Source organism: Jaculus jaculus, chromosome 1, assembly GCF_020740685.1.
Source record: "Jaculus jaculus isolate mJacJac1 chromosome 1, mJacJac1.mat.Y.cur, whole genome shotgun sequence".
In the NCBI taxonomy this organism is placed as follows: domain Eukaryota; kingdom Metazoa; phylum Chordata; class Mammalia; order Rodentia; family Dipodidae; genus Jaculus; species Jaculus jaculus.
The window spans coordinates 52,347,283-52,371,248 of record NC_059102.1 but is presented as its reverse complement, the minus strand read 5'-3'; the positions used below and the strand labels follow the sequence as shown (position 1 = coordinate 52,371,248).

Below are 23,966 nucleotides of genomic sequence, written 5' to 3'. Positions count from 1 at the left end.
TCATAGACTTTCTTTTTCTTTTTACTCAATAAGGTCATTAAAATTGATATACTTTTATATAAATAGCATAAACAGATAATTGTCATTAAATGCATAATTATTACCTTATACCCAGTACTGGAAAACTTAAGTGGGAATTTCAAATTCATATATTCTACCAACTTACATATGGTACTCTGTTTTAATTATAATTTTGTTTTCTTTTCTTCTGCAGATTTATACAATCATGACAGAGTGCTGGAATAACAATGTGATTCAGCGCCCCTCCTTCAGAGACCTAACGCTTCGTGTAGATCAGATACGGGACAACATGGCTGCATGAAGAATTGACCTTTACTCTGGGGCCCAAGTAGACTTCTTGAACAGAGTTTGTATTTCACACCGATATAGACTCCTAGTGCCATATTGTCATTACGTAAATCATGATGCTGTCCAAAAGAGATGTGAAGATATCTGCTCAGAACTTGTTTTCCTTTATGCAACCATCAACAAACAATTGAAGAAGAGTTTTGAGCAAGAAATTTTGTAAAGGTGGAAAAAGAAAAAAATAGACATTTTTCAACTCAGCTGCTTGAGAGATGAGAAATTATGTAAATTTTGCAGTGTTACAAATGCACAGAATATATGTACAGTTTTTACCATGCTTAATGTATAATACTTTGGTATCTTGTGTGATTTTACACAAGAGATGTTGTTCATTAATGGTTTCTAATTTTTCAATAGCTAATCTATTATAACTTCATTATACAAGTAAATTGAGATGCTGAGAAAATTGAATAAGCACTTCTTGTTCTTGTTCATCTGTATCACTATCTGCAGGGCTTGTGGTTCCATGTACTGTAAATAGTTTTCAAAGCAATGGGAACAAAAGTCTAGTTTTATTTGTATAGAAAATTTCCCTATTCCTAAAGAATATGTTTTGAAATGGACTCTTACAAATATATAGCACAATATATTTTCTTATTTGTTCCCCTAGTGTCTACTTGTGGTAAATATGTTTTTTAAATAGAAGTTTCCCCAGATTTTTCTAAGACTATAATAAATAGTATTCTTTTACAGTTTTGCAATTCTATTGATTGCCAATAAGATTTCTTTCAATCCCTGAGACCTATGGTCATGCATTAAATTTAAGTATAAGCCATACAATAATTTCTAAAATGTACAAGCTCATTAAGAATCATAATGTGATTTGGACATAGACTAAAACATGTTTGAGGGGTTTCTGAACTTCTTGTTGCAGACGTAGAAGAGATTTAGAGCCCCATACAGGAAGAGGAAGTAAGTGGCTGAAAAAATAAAGTTGTTCATTTTATCCAAGAATGTCAGTCAGAAGTTCATATGTGTTTTCCTTAAAAAAAAAAAAAAGAAGAGAACATCCCTATTTCAAAATGAGTAGAAATGTTTGTTTTGTCATGTTTTAGTGTTATTCCATTTCAGACAGCATCATGCCAAAAATAAAATAGCAATGTTTTGTGTGTGTATGTGTTATTTATACAAAGTTTAAAGTATTTGGTAATTTGGTTAAAAAAAGAAAAGAATTTATTTTGAATGGTGAATGCTATCTTTTTAACTTGTATTGAAGCCTTATAATTTCTTTGTTGGGGAAAGGCAAGACATGCTTCATATGTTCTTTAAGGCATTTTAGTAAATACCAAATGTAGAAATTATGCCTAGCACCATATAAAGGAAAAAATACTACTAATGTATATAAACTCTACAAAGTACTAAATTTAATTATGACATTTCCATACATGCATACAAAGTACTTTGATCATAGTCGCCCCTCCCGCTATTGCCTCTCTTTCCCCCATGTGCTCCCCTGCCAGTAATCCCCATTTTATTTTAATGTCCTTTTTATCTGTATAAATTCAACACAGGAGAAATCAGCATGAGACTGGCTTACTTAATATGATGATCACCAGTTTCATCCCTTTTCCTACAAATGACATAATTTCATTCTTTATTTAAAATTTTATTTGAATGGTATATGTATGCATATATGTGTGCAAATGTATGCACATAATGCAGAGGCCAGAGGAAATCATTCCCCCCCCACACACACACACATGTTATTTCCTTGAGAATGGACTCTCAACCTAGAGATGCTATTTCTCAGACTGGCTGACCAGCAAGCCCCAGAGAATCTTCTTGCTTTTTCCCTCCCTCCTCCACAGAATTGGGGTTACTACCATCTGTAACCATACCCATCTTTTTTAAAATTTATTTTTATTAGATATGGACATAGTATATAAACAACACATGTTTGTACCATCCTTTTCCTCATCCCTTTCCCCTTTTCTGAAGAGACCCTCCTTGTTTGGGATGCAGGTCAACCCCTTGGGGATTGTGGGTCATGCATTGTGGGGGCAGAAGTCTGTTATGGGGGAGAGGCAATGTCTTTGTGCATAACGTCCCAACTTGTGGCTCTAACAATCTTTCCGCCCCCTCTCCTCTTCCACAAAATTCCCTGAGCCATATTGGGTGCATTTTAAGTCTACTTCAGCAATGGGCTCTTAGGAGCCTCTGGATCTCTGCTTTGGTAGGTGTTGAGTGTCTTCAGTATCTATCTCCTTCACCCTTGTGCTGATATCAGGTTCACTGAGAAAGCAGCATTCTTGCTCATTTTCCCAATTCCTATGTGGTTTCAGCTGGGGCCAAGGTGAAGTGTGCTGGGTCTTGTATTTCCTCAGGTCTCCCTGCCATTTGAAAAAGAGAAGCAGAATCTCCAATGGAGAGTAAAGTCAGCACCAGTTAAATGGGATAACCATTCTTAATTTAGAGAGAATTTAAAGGGCATAGTTCCTCTTATAGCCCAACATTAGTGGGAGCTTGACTTTGGAAAGCAAAATTATTATCTGGATATAATTCTGACTTGTTTCCCAATTCCAGATATGGTTTCCTTTCCACTGAGTGGATCCATTAGCCAATCCAAGAGCAGTTGGTTACCCACCATGGCTGTGTGCCACTATTGCACTTATTTGAGTATCACATCAGGTTGTTTGCTTCTGAGTAGTTAAAACATTGAGTTGCTCGGACAGGTGTTGACCACTTTCCCCCAGTAACTCATGTAGCACCTTCCAGCACAAGAGGGGCTGTCTGGAAACTGGCTCTCTTCCAGATTCCAACTTAAGTTTCTCTATGACCCATGCCAATAGTGTATGATGTCTTCAGCAGTACAGTCTTACCTTTAACCTCTGGTGGTTAAGAAAGTGCTCTGACAGAAGTCTGTCTTGTCTGCTTTGGGAGACCTGGTAGGTCTACAATCAGCAGCTCATTGTGGATGTTAAACACATCCTGTACAGGGAATTACAGGCCAGTTTTGGGTTTTAGGTACTTTATATATAGCCTTTATTGTGTTGAGATATATAAACCCTCCATGCCTATTCTTTCTAACATTTTGATTATGAAGTGTTGGTATATTTTGTCAAAGGTCTTTCCTGTATCAATTGAGATTATATGGTGTATTAAATTGACCCATTTCCATATGTTGAACCATCCTGCATCCCTGGGATGAAGCCTACTTGTTCAAGGTGGATAATGCTTTTGATGTGTTGTTAAATTTGGTTTACAAGGGGCTGGAGAGATGGCTTGGCAGTTAAGGTGTTTGCCTACAAAGGCAAAGAACTTCAGTTCAATTCCCCAGGACCCATGTAAGCCAGATGCACAAGGTGGTACATGCATCTGGAGTTTGTTTGCAGTTGCAGGAGGACCTGGCACACCCATTTCTCTCTCTCTCTCTCTGCCTTTTTATCTCTAGCTCTCTCAAATAAGTAAATAAAATTTAAAAAGAAAAAGCTAACTTTAAAATAAAATTGGTTTGCAAGGATTTTGTTCAGGATCTTTGCATCTGAGTTCATCAGGGATATAGGCCTATCATTCTGTTTTCTTGTTGGATCTCTTATCTGGTTTTGGTATTAGGGTAATGCTAGCCTCATAAAAGGAGTTGGGGAGGATTCCCTGGTCTCTGATTATGCGAAACAGTTTGAGAAAAATTGGTTTCAGTTCTTCAGTGAAGGTTTGATAGAGTTTGGCTGAGAAGCCTTCAGGTCCTGGACTTTTCTTTTGGGGAAGGTTTCTGATTACCTTTCCAATCTCTATGGATGTGATAGGTTTGTTTAGGAGATTAAGTTGCTGTGGGTTTAGTTTGGGTAGGTAGTAGATGTCTAGGAATTCATCCATTTCGTCCAGATGTATTCAGTTTTGTGGAGTAGAGGTTTTGGAAGTATGCCCTTATGATTCTTCCAATTTCATTGTTATCTGTTGTGACTTCTACTTTTTCATTTCTGATTTTGTTAATTTTTTATCGCTTTTGTTTTTTGAAGAACCAGCTCTTCATCAACTTTTTGAAATTGTTTTCTTATTTTCCAGTTCATTAATTTCTGCTCTCCTCTTAATTAATTCTTAACATTTGGAGCTCTTTGGGTTGGATTCTTGTTTTTTCAGTGCCTTTAGGTGGACAGTTAGGTTATTAATTTGGGATCTCTCTGTCTTTGTAGTGGAGGTATTTAGTGCTATGAATTTTCCCCTGAGGACTTGCCTCCATTGTGTCCCATAAGTATTGATAGGTTGCGTTTTCATTATCATTCAATGCTAGGAATTTTACAATGTTTTTTGTTTAAAAGTGTATTTACCTAGTCTCCAGGTATTCTTAATGTGTGTACATGTTTGTAAATTGTCAGCAAAAAGTACTTTTAAACTCTATGCAGGGAAAAACTCACCAGATCAAAAAAAAAAAAAAAAAAGCCTACCGAAGGGGAGAAAATCTTTGCCATCTGTGCTTCAAACAGTGGATTATTATCTAGAACATATAAACAGCTGCAAAAGTTAAATACCAAAAAGCAAATCTCATCAATAAACATATTAATGTACTGAACTGATAGTTCTCAAGAGAAAAGAAAATGGCCAATAAATATTTTTTAAATGTTCACCATCTTTAGCCATGAGGATATGTAAATGAAAACTACTTTGAGATTCTATCTCACTCCATCAGAATGGCGAATATCAAGACAAATGACCACAGATGATGGCAAGGATGTAGAAAAAGGGGACTCTTACTCATTACTATTGTCACTGTAAACTAGTGTAGCCATTTTAGAAATTTTAGAAATGAATACGGAGTTGCCTCAAAAAAACAAAAACAGGGCTGGAAAGGTGACACAGAAGTTAAATCCCTTGCTTTCAAAGCCTTCCTACTTGGGTTCTATTTCCCTGTACCCAAGTAAAGCCAGATGTACAAACTGCTGCATGCATCTGGAGTTCATTCCTAGGAGCTGGAGGCCCTGAAGCACCGATATACAAACTTGGTCAATTTCTTTTTCTCTGCTCACAAATAAATCTAATAATATTTAAAAAGTAAAAATCAGGCTGAAGAAATGGCTTAGCAGTTAAGGTGCTTGTTTGCAAAGCTTGAGGACCCAGCTTTGATTCCCCAGCACCCACATAAGCCATATGCATATGGTGGCACATGAGTCTGAAGTTTGTTTTCAGTGGCTAGAGACCCTGGCATGCCCATTCTCTCCCTCCTTTTCTCTCTTTCTTTAAATAAATGAATTAAACATAAAATTTTTTAAAAATCTAGAACTACAATATGACAGCTATACAATTATTGGGCATATACCCAAAGGACTCAACATACTGCAGAAATACTTGTATTCATCCATGTTTATTCTAGTATGCATAAGAGTAAAGAAAAAAAGTATGAAAATGTAATAATGAAGCCTATTATATGCTGTGGTGGTTTGATTCAGGTGTTCCCATAAACTTAGGTGTTCTGAATGCTAGGTTCCCAACTGATGGAGATTGGGAATTAACGCCTCCTAGAGTCAGTGTATTTTGGGGGGCAGGTTTATGGATATTATAACCAGTTTCCCCTTGCTAGTGTTTGACACACTCTCCTGTTCCTATTGTCCACCTGATGTTGATGAGCAGGTGATGTCCAATCTGTGCTCATGCCATCATTTTCCCCTGCCATCACAGAGCTGCTCCTTAAGTCTATAAGCCAAAATAAACCCTTTTCCCACAAGCTTCTCTTTTTTTTTTTTTTTTTTTTTTTTTTTGGTTTTTCGAGGTAGGGTCTCACTCTGGCTCAGGCTGACCTGGAATTTACTATGTAGTCTCAGGGTGGCCTCAAACTCTCGATGATCCTCCTACCTCTGCCTCCCGAGTGCTGGGATTAAAGGTGTGCACCACCACACCCGGCTCCCACAACCTTCTCTTTATAGGGTGATTTCTACCAGCAATGTGAACTTGACTACAACATATGCAAAATTTTAAAGTTCATATAAAAAATATTTATTTGACAGAGAGAGAGAGACAAAATGGACACACCAGGGCCTCCAGCCATTGCAAATGAACTCCACATGCATATGCCCCATGTGCATCTGGCTAATGTGGGTCCTAGTGAATTAAGCCTGGGTCTTTTGGCATTGTAGGCAAACGCCTTAACTGCAAAGCCATCCCTCCAGCCCAAGTTTATTTTGTGTGTGTGTGTGTGTTTGACAACTAGCCTCAGAGAATTGCAGTCTGAGGATTGCCCAGCCTGTACTCTTGTTCTTGTTTCTTTTTTAAAAAAAAAAAATTTAATTTTTATTAACATTTTCCATGATTATAAAAAAATACCATGGTAATTCCCTCCCTCCCCCCCGACACTATCCCCTTTGAAATTCCATTCTCCATCATATTACCTCCCCATCTCAATCATTGTACTTACATATATACAATACCGACCTATTAAGTACCCTCCTCCCTTCCTTTCTCTTCCCTTTATATCTCATTTTTAACTTACCTCTGCTACTAAGTATTCTCCTTCTCACGCAGAAGCCCAATCATCTGTAGCTAGGATCCACATATGAGAGAGAACATGTGGCGCTTGGCTTTCTGGGCCTGGGTTACCTCACTTAGTATAATCCTTTCCAGGTCCATCCATTTTTCTGCAAATTTCATAACTTCATTTTTCTTTACTGCTGAGTAGAACTCCATTGTATAAATGTGCCACATCTTCATTATCCACTCATCAGTTGAGGGACATCTAGGCTGGTTCCATTTCCCAGCTATTATAAATTGAGCAGCAATAAACATGGTTGAGCACGTACTTCTAAGGAAATGAGTCCTTAGGATATATGCCTAGGAGTGCTATAGCTGGGTCATATGGTAGATCAATCTTTAGCTGTTTTAGGAACCTCCACACTGATTTCCACAATTGCTGGACCAGATTGCATTCCAACCAGCAGTGTAGAAAGGTTCCTCTTTTTCCACATCCCCGCCAACATTTATGATCATTTGTTTTCATGATGGTGGCCAATCTGACAGGAGTGAGATGGAATCTCATGTAGTTTTAATCTGCATTTCCCTGGTAACTAGTGACATAGAACATTTTTTAGATGCTTATATGCCATTTGTATTTCTACCTTTGAGAATGCTCTATTTAACTCCATAGCTCATTTTTTGATTGGCTTGTTTGATTACTTATTATTTAATTTTTTGAGTTCTTTGTATATCCTAGATGTTAACCCTCTATCAGATATATAGCTAGCAGAGATTTTTTCCCATTCTGTAGGTTACCTCTTTGCTTTTTTCAGTGTGTCCTTTGCAGTGAAAAATCTTTGTAATTTCATGAGGTCCCAGTGATTATTAACCTGTGGTTTTATTGCCTGAGCAATTGGGGTTGTGTTCAGAAAGTCTTTGCCAAGACCAATATGTTGAAGGGTTTCCCCTACTTTTTCCACTAGCAGTTTCAGAGTTTCAGGTCTGATGTTAAGGTCTTTAATCCATTTGGACTTAATTCTTGTGCATGGAGAGAGAGAAGAATCTATTTTCGTCCTTCTGCAGATATATATCCAGTTTTCCCAACACCATTTGCTGAAGAGGCTGTCTTTTCTCCAATGAGAATTTTTGGCATTTTTATCAAATATCAGGTGACTATAGCTACCTGGACTTACATCTGGGTCCTCTATTCTGTTCCACTGATCTACATGTCTAGTTTTTGTGCCAGTACCACACTGTTTTTGTTACTATAGCTCTGTAGTATAGGTTAAAATCAGGTACAGTGATACCACCAGCCTTATTTTTTTGCTCAGTATTATTTTAGATATTTGAGGTTTCTTTGTGATTCCAAATGAATTTTTGGATTGTGTTTTCTATTTCCATGAAGAATGCCTTTGGAATTTTGATAGGGATTGCATTAAATGTGTAGATTGCTTTTGGTAAGATTGCCATTTTCACAATATTGATTCTTCCAATCCAGGAACAAGGGATGTTTCTCCACTTTCTAGTGTCTTCTGCAATTTCTCGCTTGAGTGTTTTAAAGTTCTCATTGTAGAGATTCTTTACTTCCTTGGTTAGGTTTATTCCAAGGTACTTTATTTTTTTTTTTTTTTGATGCAATTGTGAATGGGAGTGATTCTCTGATTTCATCCTTTGTGTGTTTGTTAGCATATATTAGGCTACTGATTTCTGTGTATTTATTTTGTATCCTGCTACATGGCTGTAGGTTTTGATCAGTTCTAACAATTTGCTAGTAGAGTCTTTAGGGTCCTTTATGTATAGAATCATGTCATCTGCAAATAATGATAACTTGATCTCTTCCTTTCGAATTTGTATCCCTTTTATGTGTGTCTCTTGCCTTATTGCTATGGCTAAGACTTCCAAAACTATATTAAATAAAAGTGGGGACAGTGGACACCCTTGTCTTATTCCTGATTTTAGTGGAAAAGCTTCCAGTTTTTCCCCATTTAGTAATATGTTAGCTGTAGGCTTCTCATAAATAGCTTTTATTATATTGAGATATGTTCCTTCTATTCCTAGTCTCTGTAGGACTTTTATCATGAAGGGATGTTGGATTTTGTCAAATGCTTTCTCTGCATCTAATGAGATGATCATGTGATTTTTGTCCTTCAACCCATTTATATAATGTATTACATTTATAGATTTGCTTATGTTGAACCATCCCTGCATCTCTGGGATATAGCCTACTTGGTCAGGGTGAATGATCTTTTTGATATACTCTTGTATTCTGTTTGCCAATATTTTGTTGAGAATTTTTGCATCTATGTTCATGAGGGAGATTGGTCTGTAATTTTCTTTTTTTGTTCTATCTTTGCCTGGTTTTGGTATCAGGGTGATGCTGGCCTCATAGAAGGAGTTTGGTAGAATTCCTTCTTTTTCTATTTCCTGGAAAAGCTTAAGAAGCAATGGTGTAAGCTCTTCCTTAAAGGTCTGGTAAAATTCAGCAGTGAATCCATCCGGGCCTGGGCTTTTTTTAGTTGGGAGATTATTGATAACTGTTCGGATCTCCATGTGTGTTATAGGTCTATTTAAGTGATTAATCGCATTTTGATTTAATTTAGGTAGGTCATATAGATCAAGGAAATCATCCATTTCTTTCAGATTTTTATACTTTGTGGAGTATATGCTTTTATAGTATGTCCCTATGATTTTTTGAATTTCTCTGGAATCTGTTGTGATGTTACCTTGTTCATCTCTGATTTTATTAATTTGTGTCTCTTCTCTCTTTCTTTTGGTCAGATTTGCTAAGGGTTTATCAATCTTGTTTATCCTTTCAAAGAATCAACTCTTTGTTTCATTAATTCTTTGGATTTTTTTGTTTGTTTGTTTCTATTTCATTAATTTCTGCCCTAATCTTTATTATTTCTTCCCGTCTACTGATTTTTTGTTTGCCTTGTTCTTCTTTTTCCAAGGCTTTAAGGTGAAGCATTAGGTAGTTTACTTGCGACCTTTCTAATTTCTTAATATAGGCACTGAAGGCTATAAATTTACCTCTTAGAACTGCCTTCATTGTGTCCCAGAGATTTTGATATGTTGTGTTCTCATTATCATTTGACTCTATAAATTTTTTTATTTCCTTCTTGATTTCTTCATTGACCCATTCATCATTTAGTTGTGTATTGTTTGGTTTCCATGATTTTGTGTATGCTCTATAGCATTTCCTGCTACTGATTTGTAGTTTAATTCCATTGTGGTCAGATAGAATGCAAGGAATTATTTCAATTTTCCTGAATTTGTTAAGGTTTGCTTTGTGTCCTAATATATGGTCTATTTTAGAGAATGTTCCATGTGCTGCTGAAAAGAATGTATATTCTGCAGCCTTTGGATGAAATGTCCTGTATATATCTGTTAGGTCCATTCCTTCTATGACCTCATTTAGTCCAGATGCCTCTCTGTTTATTCTTTCCCTGGATGACCTGTCAATTGATGAGAGTGGGGTGTTAAAGTGTTTGGTGTTATCTGTGACCTTAGTTCTAATAGTGTTTGTTTGATGAATTTGGGAGCCCCCATGTTAGGTGCATATATGTTTAGGATTGTAATGTCCTCCTGTTGGAATGTGCCCTTAAGCAATATAAAGTGACCTTCTTTATCTTTCTTGACTAACGTTGGACTAAAGTCTACCTTGTCAGATATTAGGATAGCAACCCCTGCTTGTTTTCTAGGCCCATTTGCTTGAAACGCCATTTTCCATTCTTTCACCCTAAGATAATGTGTATCCTTTGTAGAGATGTGAGTTTCTTGGAGACAACAAATTGTAGGATCCTGCTTTTTAACCCAGTCTGCAAACCTATGTCTTTTTGTTGGGGCATTGAGGCCATTGAGATTAAGAGATATTATTGAAAGGTGTGTGTTTATGTTTGCCATTTTTTTTTTTTTTGTGGTTCCAGTTCTACCTGTGCTCTCTTGTGTTAACTAGTGTTTGAGTATTGCTTGTTTTTTCTAGGTTCCTTATATGTGTGCTTTTCCTTTTCTTCAGCATGGAGGGTTCTATCAAGTATTTTCTGTAGAGCTGGTTTTGTCTTCAAGTACTCCTTTAACCTGCTTTTGTCATGGAATGTTCTTATTTCTCTGTCTATTTTAATGGATATCTTTGCAGGATAAAGTAATCTTGGTTGACAGTTGTTATCTTTCAGAACTTGGAATATATCACTCCAAGCCCTTCTGGCTTTTAAAGTTTGTGTTGAATAATCTGCTGTAATCCTGATGGGCTTGCCTTTATAGGTAACTTGATGTTTCTCTCTAACTGCTTTCAATATTTTTTCTTTGGTTTGTGTGTTTGGAAGTTTGATTATAATATGGTGAGGAGAGGTTCTTTCCAGGTTCTGTCTGACTGGGGTTCTAAAGGCTTCCTGTATCTGCATTGGCACCTCTTTCCCAATTTGGGGGAAATTTTATTCTATGATTTTGTTGAAGATGCCTACTATGCCTTTGGAGTAGAATTCTTCTCCTTCTACTATGCCCTGAATTCTTATATTTGATCTTTTCATAGTGTCCCGAATATCTTGAAATTCCCACTCATACTTTTCTATAAGTTTGTCTTTCTCTTTGTTGGACTGTATTAGATCTGCCCCCTGGTCTTCTAGCTTAGATATTCTGTCCTCTCCTTCATCCATTCTACTGGTGAGATTTTCTACATAGTTTTTTCTTTCATTAACTGTGTTCTTCATTGCTAGTAATTCTGACTGGTTTTTCTTTATTATTTCTATTTCCTTATTTATGTCTTGTATTGTCTTCTTTATTTCATTAAATTGGTGCCCTGCGTCTTCTTTGATTTCCTCTTTGATTCCTTTGATTTCCTCTTTGATTCTTTTGCTTTGTTCTTTGACCTCTTTGAACATATTTACAATCATTCTTTTGAAATCTTTCTCAGGCATTTCCACTAACTCGTTCTCACTGGAGGACATTTCTGATGCATTAGTACTTTTAGGTGGATTTATATTATCTTGCTTTTTAGTGTTTCTTGTGTTATAATGTGTATATTTTTGCATCTTGGATTAAGTTAATGCTTGGATTTTCTAGCTAGCTAGGTATTCTTAGCTGTATCAATTGATTTGATGTTATATATTTTCAGAGAAGGAGCTTAAGGTATTAGATGTGGCTCTTAAGACTCTCAAAGTATCTACAAAGGTGTTCCTAGGGGTTGAGTTTCCCTGCTATGGGAGTATTCAAGTAGGCTGAGTGGAATAAAGTACAGGTAGATTCTAAAATTTAACTAAACACTGTACACATTCTATCAGAAACAGCCCCAAGTATGTATGCAAGAGTAGTTATTATAACAACCAGATCCTCTATCAACAAAGAGGTTAAGATTTCTGGTCTGTTGAGGGATCCAAGTCAGCTTGTGACCAAGTGAGACCCTTCCCTGGTGCAATCCCAGTTACCTTGGATGATTTTGGTCTCAGTCAATTTGCTGGTTGGGCCGTTGGGCTGCTGTTCTGATTTCTGGAGCTGGGCACTGGCTTTTCCTGTGGGGCAAACCGAGCCTGGGAACTGTGGCCCTGCAGACCAGCACCCCTGCTGCTTGAACTGCTTCTACTGAAGCTGCTGCTGCTGGGTCCACCGCTGCTGCTGCCTCTGCTGCTGCTGGAGCTGCCACTGCTGGAGCCACCACTGCTGCTGAAGCTGCTGCTTGGTCCACCACTGCTGCTGCCACTGAAGCTGCTGCTGCTGGGTCTGCCGCTGCTGGGGCCACTGTTACCGGTGCCTGAGCCGCTGATGTTGCTACTGGACTCTGGTCCTGCTGTTGGCTCAAGTTGGCGTGGTCGGGTCCCGGGACCGCTGCTCTGTTTGCTGGAGCTAGGCACAGGCAGTGGGGTAGGGGAGGGAGCTACAGCTGCTCTAGTTCTCTCACTGTTCCACGTGTTCTTCTACCTTGTGGTCTACTTCTCCATTGCTCACTGCCGCTCTCCCTTCATGTTTCTGGAGTTGCGGAGAGCACCGGTGTGAGTGGAAGCTCCCCACACCTGGCTTTTCCTGCAGCTCGAGCAGAGCCTGGTGGCTTTCTGGTTGGCCACTGCCGCTGCCATGGTTGGCGGAGCTGCTGGGGCCACTTTTGCCGGCCTGTGCGGGCTCTGGATCTCTTTTACTTCTCCGCTGCCATTTCAATTTCCTATACACCTCACTTTTTAGTAAAAGTGTGAATTTTGCTGAGTTTTTTTGGTCTTTTTCCCCCCTAAGCTGCTTTGGCATGGTACCTATGCCACCATCTTAACCAGAAGTCCCCAAGTTCATTTTTTATAAGAAACTTCTGCTTTAATATTTCTTTATTTGAGATACACACACACAGAGAGAGAATGTGTATGTTTGTGTGCATGGCCATGCCAGTGCCTCTAGCTACTGCAAATGAACTCCAGATGCATGTGCCACTTAGTGCATCTGGCTTTATGTTGGTACTGGGGAATTAAACCCAGCAGGTCAGACTTTGCAAACAAGTGTCTTTAAGTGCTGAACTATTCTTCCAGCCCCAAAGTTCATTTTTTTATATTGTATTTCATTTATTGATATTTTTATTTTTTATTTTGTTTTTTCAAGGTAACATCTCACTCTAGCCCAAGCTGACCTGGAATTCACTATGTAGTGTCAGGTTAGCCTTGAACTCACGGCAATCCTCCTACCTCTGCCTCCTGTGTGCTGGGATTAAAGGCATGCGCCACCACACCCGGAATATTTTATTTTTATTTGTTTATGAGAGAGAGAGAAGGGCAGAGAAAGAGGCAGATAGAGAATGTGCTCTTCAGGGTCTCCAGCCACTACAAACAAACTCCAGACACATGCAACTCCTTACACATCTGGCTTACATAGGTCCTGAGGAGTTGAACCTACATCCTTTGGCTTTGAAGGCAAATACCTTAACCTCTAAGCTATCTCTCCAGCCCCAAAAACCTTATTTTTAGGTGAAGGGAATTTTGCTCTCTCCAGCTAAAGGATTGACTATAAAACCTCTCTTAAAATTATTCCCCACCACAGCACCAGGGAATAGGTTAGTAAGTGTGTGGTCCCTTCTCCAGCATCTGCTTGTTGCATAGACCACAGATCTTACATCTTAAACTGTATTTTTGCAGAGTGCCAGATAGTGTGGCTGTGAAACCTGGTGAATCTTTCCTTTCTTCTTTTACTTAAAATCTGCTGCTGGAGTGAAACCTTTTTGCTCTTTCCCTAATGTTTTACTAGCTCTGATATTGGGGTCCACTCTTTCTTTAACAAATTTAGAGTTGTATTTCTGTAGTCTCCCTGAATTCTGTCTAGTGTTTACTGTTTCATTTCCACACCATCCTCTTCTCCCCATGGTCATACATCTGATGTTTCTGACCCACAAAGATCGACTGACATCTTTCATTTTCATCCTCCACGTCTAATGGTGAACTCTCATCTAAAACTTTGTGGAGGGCTGGAGAGATGGCTTAGCGGTTAAGCGCTTGCCTGTGAAGCCTAAGGACCCTGGTTCGAGGCTCGGTTCCCCAGGTCCCACGTTAGCCAGATGCACAAGGGGGCACACGCATCTGGAGTTCGTTTGCAGTGGCTGGAAGCCCTGGCGTGCCCATTCTCTCTCTCTCCCTCTATCTGTCTTTCTCTCTATGTCTGTCGCTCTCAAATAAATAAATAAAAAATGAACCAAAAAAAAAATATTAAAACTTTGTGGACTTATTCAACTGTGATATGTAATTTTGAATCAAAATGGCTGGTCCCCTATATTTATAATTATGATTGAATGTAGACTATATTCTGAAACTGTTCGAAAATGAAACACTTATGAATGTGTTGGAAATGTGTGTGATGTAGGTTTATGTGGAAAAGAACCCTTTTCCTAAGAAATCATGCAGCCAAATGGAAGTAAACATGTCACTGGAAAAGAATACTGCAGTACGTACTTCGGAAAGAAACTAGACAAAAGTTTTAAATGATGTTTACCCGACAAATAGTGGGTAAGAATTCTACTTTGGAGTCCTGAAATCTTAAGCTTTGCTTTTCTTTGTAGCATAAAATTATTTCACCTGTGGACATAAAGTGAAAAGTACACTAAAACCTGATATTAGGCAGTTTTATTGCAAGCATACAAATGATACAATTTCAACAAAGGTTTGTATAGTTCTCTGTTAGCATTGGTTCTCAACAACCTCTTTAGAATGACCAGGAAGGCCTCTAAAAAATGTAGCTTACTTGTCCTCATATCTAAAGTCTCTGATTAATACAAATGAAATATGATTTCAGAATTGTATTTGTAACTATTTCTCTAGTTGTGATGATGGTGCTGGTTTGGCCAGGGACCATGCTTTGAGAATTCCTGATACATCCAGACTTGTGAGTGATAAATTGATTAATATCATAATAACTTCCAAGCAAATGCAAGGTATCTTGGAGAAACTTAAGACACTGACTGTAGTAGAAATTTAAATAGACTATGCCAAGCTTCTACAATAAATTAAAGCATTAAAAATGTATTTATTGTTACAGGATAAGAGCTTCTAGTAGGAACACAGTTGGTTATGTTTATGTTGCTGGGACATATGAGTTTTCTGTCTGGAGTGAACATAAAAGTCACAGGCACCAGTCTGCATATCATACAAATGAAATACACATCTTTCTGTAATCCATTTAAAGCCAACTTAATAATTTCAAGTATAACAACAACAAAGTGGACAGGTAAGTTTTAATGCCTATATAAATCATACTTCCTCAGTAACAATCCCTAAAAAGTATAAGAACATGGAAAAGATGGTGTCACTGAACAAGAAACTAAGATTACTGCTATCACCACTAAGATCCTACTTCACTGATATCTTCCCTTATATATAAATTTAACATATTATAAAAGATTGTGCCAGTTACTAAGAACCAAGTGCTTTCAATACATTCATATATATTGCAAATACATTCAGATTCAGTCTGGCACCTCCAAAAGTATGATTCCAAAAAGTAATAAATAGTAAGCTTTTATTAAGTCTGTGTAGTTTCTATGATGATTAGCACATCTCAGTCACTGGTGAGGTTCCTTTTATCATCCAGCTTTAAAAATTAAAGTATGGGATACATGCAATGGCCAGTTCTTCTTTTGTACAACCTTTAAGACAACATTTATCTGAATATCCTCTGCGTTTTCTTTGCAGATGATACTCCCAAAATAGACTACTTGAGGTTTTAATTTTGTTTGTGTCTTTCTTCTGAATGTTCACACTCTCAACATATGGATTGACGTCGTGCAATGAAGAAAGTTCTCTTGTCTTCTCAGGAAGCAAGTTGGCCTTTTCATACTGATACTCAGGCTGTGGTTGAACCTCCCAGCTGCTTTCTGTGTCCTTCCATGAGGCAGATGCGGAGGCTGTTGAGACACAAGCACAAAGAAGAGCCTACTCTCCTGAAATCTTCCCTTCGATATAAGTTTAATAGTGGAATATTCAATTCTGCCAATTATTAAGACCCAATCATTTCAAATAAAGAATAGGAAGTATGGCTATTGAAAAGTCACATACATGTTTTGTGTATGTAAGTGTGTGGAGTACATGTGTGTTGCCGATGTGCATGCACATGTGTGTGTGTGTGGATGTTAGGCATCCACTCTGTTGCTCTCCACCTTATCTTTTGAGACAGGGCATCTCACTGAACGTGGAGCTCAATGACTACTTTAGACCAGCTAGCTCCAAGCTCCAAGGCTCTTTCTGTCTCTACTTCCCCAGCACTGGGACTATAGGAGAGGTTTGTATATGGGTGCTGGATTCTGAACACAGGCTTTCATGCTAGCATGACATGATACTTTACCAACTGAGCCATTGTCCAACCACAGGAACATATACTTTTAACAAAAATAGTCATAGAGCTTTCCTATAAAAAGGTTTAACAACTGTCACCACTATTGAGACAGGCCAGAAAATGGAATAACTTGGCACCTTAAATACCTGTAATAACATTTTTTTACTTCATATAAATATTATGACTAATATAAATATTATTACAGCACTAACTGAAAAATGCTATATCTAATGGAAAATGTTACAAGACACTTTTTTTTTTAAATGAAACCTTTTTTAAATTTTTTTTTAAATTTATTTGAGAGCGACAGACACAGAGAGAAAGACAGAGGGAGAGAGAGAGAATGGGCGCGCCAGGGCTTCCAGCCACTGCAAACGAACTCCAGACGCGTGCGCCCCCTTCTGCATATGGCTAATGTGGGACCTGGGGAACCGAGCCTCGAACCGGGGTCCTTAGGCTTCACAGGCAAGCGCTTAACCGCTAAGCCATCTCTCCAGCCCTACAAGACGCTTTTTTGTGTGGCTGCCCTCATACATGCTAGGCAAATGCTCTATCACTGAACTATGTCTCTCGCCCTCTGATGGAAAACTTTAAATACATGCCCTTTAAAACTAGGAATAAGACAAAATATCCCACTATCATCCCTACATAGCATGTCTAGAGGATCTGAACAATTTTATAAGAAAAGATGAAAGAAATAAAAGTTAGACTGTAAATGACAGAACCCACATAAACCAGATGCACAAGGTGGCACGTGCATCTGGAGTTTGTTGGCTGGAGGCCCTGATGCACACATTGTATCTTCCTCTTTCTCCCTACCTCTCTCTCTATCCAATTAATAAGATAAAATATTTTTTTAAAAAAGAAAACCTACAGACAATAAATCATTAGAATTATGAAAATAGTTCTGTATAGTTTCTGGATTAAGATCAGCCTATATTAATAAAATAAGAACAATCCAATCAGCAAGTTAGGCAAATGATCTGAACAGACACTTCTGAAAGGAAGAGGTACACATGGCCAATAAAGATTTGAAAAAATGCTCAACATCATCAGCCATTTAGGAAATTGCAAATTAAAACTACATTGAAGCTGGGTGTGGTGGTGCATGCTCTAACCCCAGCACTTGGGAGGCAGAGGTAGGAGGATTGCCATGAGTTCGAGGCCACCCTGAGACTACATAGTGAATTCCAGGCCAGCCTGGGCCAGAGTGAAACCCTACCTCAAAAACAACACCACCAACAACAACAACAAAAAGACATTGAGACCTTAACTCACCACAGTCAGAATTTCTATCATGAATGAAGAATGAGTAAATGAATAAATAAATAAATAGTAGATGGTAGCAAGGATTTGAGGAATAAAGGAGATTTTAACTGAGCGTAATGGTGCATGCCTTTAATCCCAGCACTTGGGATGCAGAAGTAGGATTGCTGTGAGTTTGAGGCCAGACTGAGACTACATAGTGAATTCTAGGTCTGCCTAGAGCTAGACCCTACCTCAAAAAAAAAAAAAAAAAAAAAAAAAAGGAGATTTTATACACTATCAGTTACAGCACATTCCTGCAAAGCCAAAGAACCCAGGTTTGATTCCCCAGGACCACTTAAGCTAGAAGCACAAGATGGTGCATGCATCTGGAGTTCATTTGCTGTGACTAGAGGCCCTCTCTCTCTCTCTTCCCCTCTCTCAAATAAATAAAAAAGATTTAAATACAAAATCTGCTGGGTGTGGTAGTACATGCCTTTAATTCCAGTACTCAGGAGTCAGAGGTAGAAGGATTACCATGAGTTTGAGGCCACCCTGAGACTACATAGTGAATTCCAGGTCAACCTGAGCTAGAGCAAGACCCTACCTCAGAAAAACAAAATAAATAATTAAAATACAGAATCTTGGGCTAGCAGTTAAGTTGGTTGTCTACATGGATAAAGGACCCAGATTTGATTCCCCAGGACCCACATAAGCCAGGTGCACAAGGTGGCACATGTATCTGGATTTTGTTTGCAGCAGTTGAAGGCCCTTGCATGCCCATTCTCTATGTGTGTGTCTCTTTCCCTCTCAAATAAATAAAAATATTTGAAAATAGAAAATACAGAATCTGGGCTAGAGAGATGGCTTAATAGTTAAGGTGCTTTCTAGCAAAAGCCAAAGGATCAGATTTGATTCCCCAGGACCCATGTAAAGCTAGAGTTCATTTGCAGTGGCCAGAGGCCCTTGGGCATCCATCCTCTCTCCCTCTCTCCCTCTCTCTCTCTCTCTCTCTCGTTCTCTCTCTCTCTCTCAAACAAATAAATAAATATATTTTTTTAAAAATACAGAATCTGGGATGGAGAGATAGCTTAGCTGTTAAGCAGTTGCCTGAAAAGCCTGAGGACCCTGGTTTGAGATGCAAATCCCCAGTTACCCTCATAATCCAGAAGCACAAGCCTGCACATGCACCTGGAATTCGTTTGCAGTGACTGAAGGCCCTGGTGCACCCATTCTCTCTATATATATCTGCCCCTTTATCTCTCTCTCTTAAATAAATTAACAAATAAAACATATTTTTAAAAATTATATAATTTTAGATCCTACCACAGACATCTACTTAATCTAATTTTGAGTATTTACAGAATCCCCAGGTGGTTCTTGGGCTTGCTTGTGATTTGCTTAAGTAAATAAGTACAAGAATTCAGGGGAGGGACAACAAGACTTCCTGTGTAGAAAGGAAAAGGGCAAGGTAGGTTTGATGGTCCAAAATAATCAAGATTCAGTTGGATAGCTTCTGTCTTTTTCCATCCCTATGCAGCAATATTTTATTAGTTTCATTCATTCACTCAATAAAAATAAGTTAATGAGTGACAACAACAGCCAGACACCATTTTGGTTTGTTTCATTGATCAGCATTAGCATCTATTTTTGGCATGAAGATCTACTGGGCTCCTTGATTTCTCAAGTCAAATGAATTACTTTAAATGGCAAGAATTTCAACAGCATTATGGCAATGATTAAAATCTGATTACAGTACACTTCATATTAAAAGAAAAAAAAAACTATTGGGAATATTAGCCCCAAAATATATTAAAAATTTGGAAAACACTGATATATCTGAAACAAGAATATTCTTCCAGTCCTGGTGTAATGGCACATGTCTGAAACCCAGCTGTCAGGAGCCTAAGATAGGGAGATAGAGAGTTTGAGGCCAGTCTAGACTAAGTAAAAATTCAACATATATTATGGACATGTATGCTTTGCTGAGCATCTAGGCAAAAATATGTATGAGACATCCTTCAAAATGGTGAAGTAGGCACAACTGGCTTTATGGGAGTGGAATTCTCGGCAACTTTATCTTCAAACTTATAAGTTTAACTCTTTTACAAAATATTTTCTTTTTATTTATTTATTTGAGATAGTGTGGCAAATAGAGAGAGAATGAGAATGCCAGGGCCACAAGCCACTTCAAATGAACTCCAGATGCATGTGCCACCTTGTGCATCTGGCTTTACTTGGGTACTGGGGAATCAAACCTGGGCCTTTTGGCTCTGCAGGCAAGTGCCTTAGTCGCTAAGCCATCTCTCTAGCCCTATTTAATTTTAAAATGAAGCCTGATGAGAGAATGGGGCATGCATGTGAGCAGAGGAGACATAAACAAGGAAAGACAAAAAAAAAATTACATGTTATTTTGTATTTGTCGCCCCTCTCCATTCTGCTTACCTTACTTCTGTGATGAATTTTTATACAAGACTGAACTGGGTTAATTATGTAACCAATCCTGGTTACAGCCAAATACAACTACTGCATCTGAGAGATGCTTCAGGTGAGAGAGAGAGAGAGAGAGAGAGGGAGAGAGAGAGGGGCGTGGGGAGGAAGAGAGAGAACTGTGGGAGGGTCAACATCGACATCACAAGGGAATGATACCAAAATCAGATTTTAAAGAAAAAAGTTATCTTCCAGTTGACAAGGGCTTTCCAGGAAAGGTGACGCTGAGATTGGAAGGAATAGACTAGCTTTCTTATGAAAACATGTACACGGATTTCCTCCAGACTAAAAATAAATTTCATCGAGGTTTTGTATATTCTCAATTTACTCAAATTACAATTTAATTTTTTTGTATGCTAGGCACTAATTTCTGCAGAAGTTCACTGTCCGACAGAGGAAAAAAAAAACCAAAAACACAAGACAGGCTGAGAGCTGTACCGAGATGAACAAACTTGCCCTTGCTCTAGACTTTCACCTGGTTTTGCGAATCTTCCCTCGACCGGGAAAGAGGCGTGGGGACTGTGGAAATGATCTTGCTTGGAAGCCTTCTGGGACTCCTTGGAGGTCGACGCTGTCAAAGAGGTGCCCTCCTCAAAGTGGAACTGGCTCCAATTAGTGTGGCCGCAGAGCTTGACTATTTCTGATAGCAAGTGCCTGCCGCACAGCTTCCTGGCTCGGCGCCCTTGGCTCAGCGCGAGGGAGCAGGCCACCAGGAGAAGCCCAAACCCCAGCAGACCCGGGCAGCAGGGCCGCTTCATCCCCCGCTGGGCAGCCAGGCCGGGAGAAGGGTGCGGGGGGCTCTGCAACTGCCAAGCTGTCCCCCTGCCCAGTCCGCTCCCCTCCCCCACTTCTGCTCATGCCCAGGGATTCTGCGTTCTCTGCCCAGTGAGGCTTTGGGTCACAGACATGCCTGGCCACTTCCAGCTGTTTACTTGGGCCCTGTTTACTTGGGCCCTGGGCAATCAAACTGGGACCCTCACCCTCTGAGCCATCTCTCCAGTCAGTTATCTGTGTCTTCTTTATTGGTAAATTCGAGGCATTTACGGAAAGTTGATCATTGAGAGAGGTCCTAGTTCCTGTGGGGGTTGTTTTTTCTGGTTGGTGGGTTAGACTATTGTTACTTTCTTTTTCTTTTATTTATTTATTTATTTGAGAGCGACAGACACACAGAGAGAAGGACAGATAGAGGGAGAGAGAGAGAATGGGCGCGCCAGGGCTTCCAGCCTCTGCAAACGAACTCCAGACGCGTGCGCCCCCTTGTGCATCTGGCTAACGTGGGACCTGGGGAACCGCGCCTCGAACCGGGGTCCTTAGGCTTCACAGGCAAGCGTTTAACCGCTAAGCCATCTCTCCAGCCCTATTGTTACTTTCTTTTCCCTCCGAAGGTCTATTGGTTTGCTGAGCCACACATGATGGCTTCCTTCTGAGCTCTACTTTGCTTAGCTAGTCCTCTCCCTCACTTCATCCTCTCCTATGCTTACTAGGGATTTGAACCTGGGCTGTCAGGCTTTGCAATCAGGTGACTTTAACCACTTCAGTCTTCTCCAGCCCTAGTTTGTGCTTATCTTGAAATGACCTTCTCTACCAATTTTGAAAAATGGCTTTGCTGAATAGAGTTCTATTGATTAATAGTTTCAAGGCTTGAAATATATCATTCCATGCTTTTGTTTAGAGATATGATATTCTGATGTTCCTGACTTTGTGAGTTGACATTTTTGCCTTACATAATTTAATATTTTTCTTTGTATTTTTCATTGTAATATGACCCTGTGAGATTGCCCTGTAGTAATATCTTTTTGAGGTTGTAAGTGCCTCTCACATTTGAATGGCTATTTCTTTCCCTAGATTCGGGAAATTTTGCTGTAATTTCATTGAATATATGCTCTAAGTCTTTAGTCTTTATCTTCTGAGGTTTGAACTCTTGATTGTATCCCAGTATTCTTGAATGTTGTGCTCATGGTTTTGATTGTTTGTTTCCATATTGATGCTTATATATAGTAGTTTAGCAACTCTGTCCTCCAACCCTGATACTCTTGCTTCTTCTGAGTTATTTATTTATTTGTTTGTTTGTTTATGGGAGAGATATAGAGAGAGTGTGTGTCTGTGTATCTGTGTGTCTCCTATGACTTAAAGCCAATCCAGGGATGTCATGTGACAGTGACAGAGACTCTGCCTGGGTGGCAGGCCAGCATTGGAGAAGATACCTATTTCATTGCACTTTATACCTTGGATTGCTATAGCCAGATGCTATCTTGAGAGGATGCCTATTTGTCAAGACTGGGCTACCTGTAGACCTACAAACAAGGAAACAAGGTCAAGTAGGGGAGCCTGGGAATACAGTGTCTGGGCGGGAGACAGTCACAAGAGACAATTGCCTAGAGAGAAAGAGCCAGTCATATACACATTTGGAGGTTTAGGTAGCAGGAGCCCAAAACCATGAAGGGAATGATGGCCCATAGCCTCACCCTCTCTGACAAGGAGCAAAGCTGTCACCAGAGGATACCTGCTAAGACAGATGGCTCTGAGCCCATGGCCTGACTCACTCACATCTGGAGCTCCTTCCCTGCTGCTGGGTGGCATTTGCTTCTGGTGGGTCAGGGTGAGAATTTTGGGCCCAGGTTCACCCAACTGTCTCCTCTCCCTTACAGGCTGATTTAGTTCTGTATGCACTGTGATTGGCAGGAAGTTCCAGGTTCTCTCAGAGCTCCTCTGGTGGAGGTCTTGGCACTCTGCTGCCCCCAAATCTCTGATGTACTTGGGGGCTACCAGTTTCTTACTTATGACTCCTCTGGGAGCTTGGATATAGGCTCAAATGTTGCAGGCAGGCAAGTGGGGTAATTGAGAGGCAGTTGAATCATGAGGATGCTAAACTTATTAATAGATTAATGAGGTTAATTCATCATTTATTTGGAACTAAATATATTTACTAGTTTGTTTCCAAAGTGCTCTCGCTCACATATAGTCCTCAAGGTCCCTGAGGGAAGGTAGGTAGTCTGCTAAATGAAGCTTATAAACATGTAGTTCTATTTGCTCTTGAAAGGTCAAGTTATAATGTGGTATTTATCTGCAGCACCCATCACAAAAAACACGCTATTTAGAAATAATGAAACATTTTGTTCCTATAAGTTTATCATAAATAATTGTCATTTTTAATGATGCATTTCCAGTCTATTTTGTCTGAATTATGAATCTACCACTTTGTCCTTGTTGCATGGGAGCATATGTATGCATGTGTCTGTATGTATTTGTGTGATTTCCCATCTCTAAAGAGAAAGAATACAATGTAAATATAATATATTCACGTAACTGAAGAATGCATAACCCAATTTCCCACAGAACTCAAAAGAGGAAATAGAAAGAAGGATGGAAGAAATAAAGCAAAGGGAAAGAAAGGAAGGAATGAAAGAAGGAAGGATGGAGGGATGCAGGAAGAAAGAGGAAAGAAATACAGACTGGGATGTTAATCTGTCTTCTGCTTCTTACTAGTGGAAGACCTGCAACCAGGGCTCTCCCAGAACCACCCAGTCTCTTCAGCATCTCTAGGGCACAGGTGGGAATAATGACCCTGCAATTGCCTGTACACTTCAGTTGTCAATCTTCTGACATAACAAACGGGAAAGTGCGCTTTATGTTTCAGACTTCATTAAGGACCCTAAAGTGATGCTGCGGGGAATTTTCATTCTTTTCACAGGGCTTGTTCTATC

At 39.2% G+C, this 23,966-nt stretch overlaps 2 protein-coding genes across 2 annotated transcripts in view; one reads left to right on the top strand and one right to left on the bottom strand.

The window, feature by feature from the left end:
- Jak2 (Janus kinase 2) overlaps positions 1-1,471 on the top strand; it is a 102,531-nt gene extending 101,060 nt beyond the window's left edge. The window contains exon 24 of the mRNA XM_045153281.1: positions 215-1,471. Coding sequence (XP_045009216.1) covers positions 215-322 — 108 coding nt within the window. The 3' untranslated portion in view covers positions 323-1,471. The remainder of the gene's footprint in view (positions 1-214) is intronic.
- Positions 1,472-15,428: 13,957 nt separating this feature from the next.
- On the bottom strand, positions 15,429-21,020 carry Insl6 (insulin like 6). Its single transcript, XM_004652996.2, has 2 exons — positions 20,738-21,020; positions 15,429-16,099 (listed from the first exon to the last, which is right to left on the bottom strand). The coding sequence occupies exons 1-2, from the start codon at positions 21,018-21,020 to the stop codon at positions 15,789-15,791; spliced, it is 594 nt and encodes a 197-aa protein (XP_004653053.2). The 3' UTR covers positions 15,429-15,788.
- Positions 21,021-23,966: the final 2,946 nt, after the last annotated feature.

Excerpts from the sequence above, each read along its gene's own strand:
- Insl6 (XM_004652996.2), bottom strand. The coding sequence starts at position 21,020 with ATGAAGCGGCCCTGCTGCCCGGGTCTGCTGGGGTTTGGGCTTCTCCTG. Across the intron at positions 16,100-20,737 it reads GGGAAGATTCGCAAAACCAG|CCTCCGCATCTGCCTCATGG; the intron begins GTGAAAGTCTAG and ends GTGTCTCAACAG.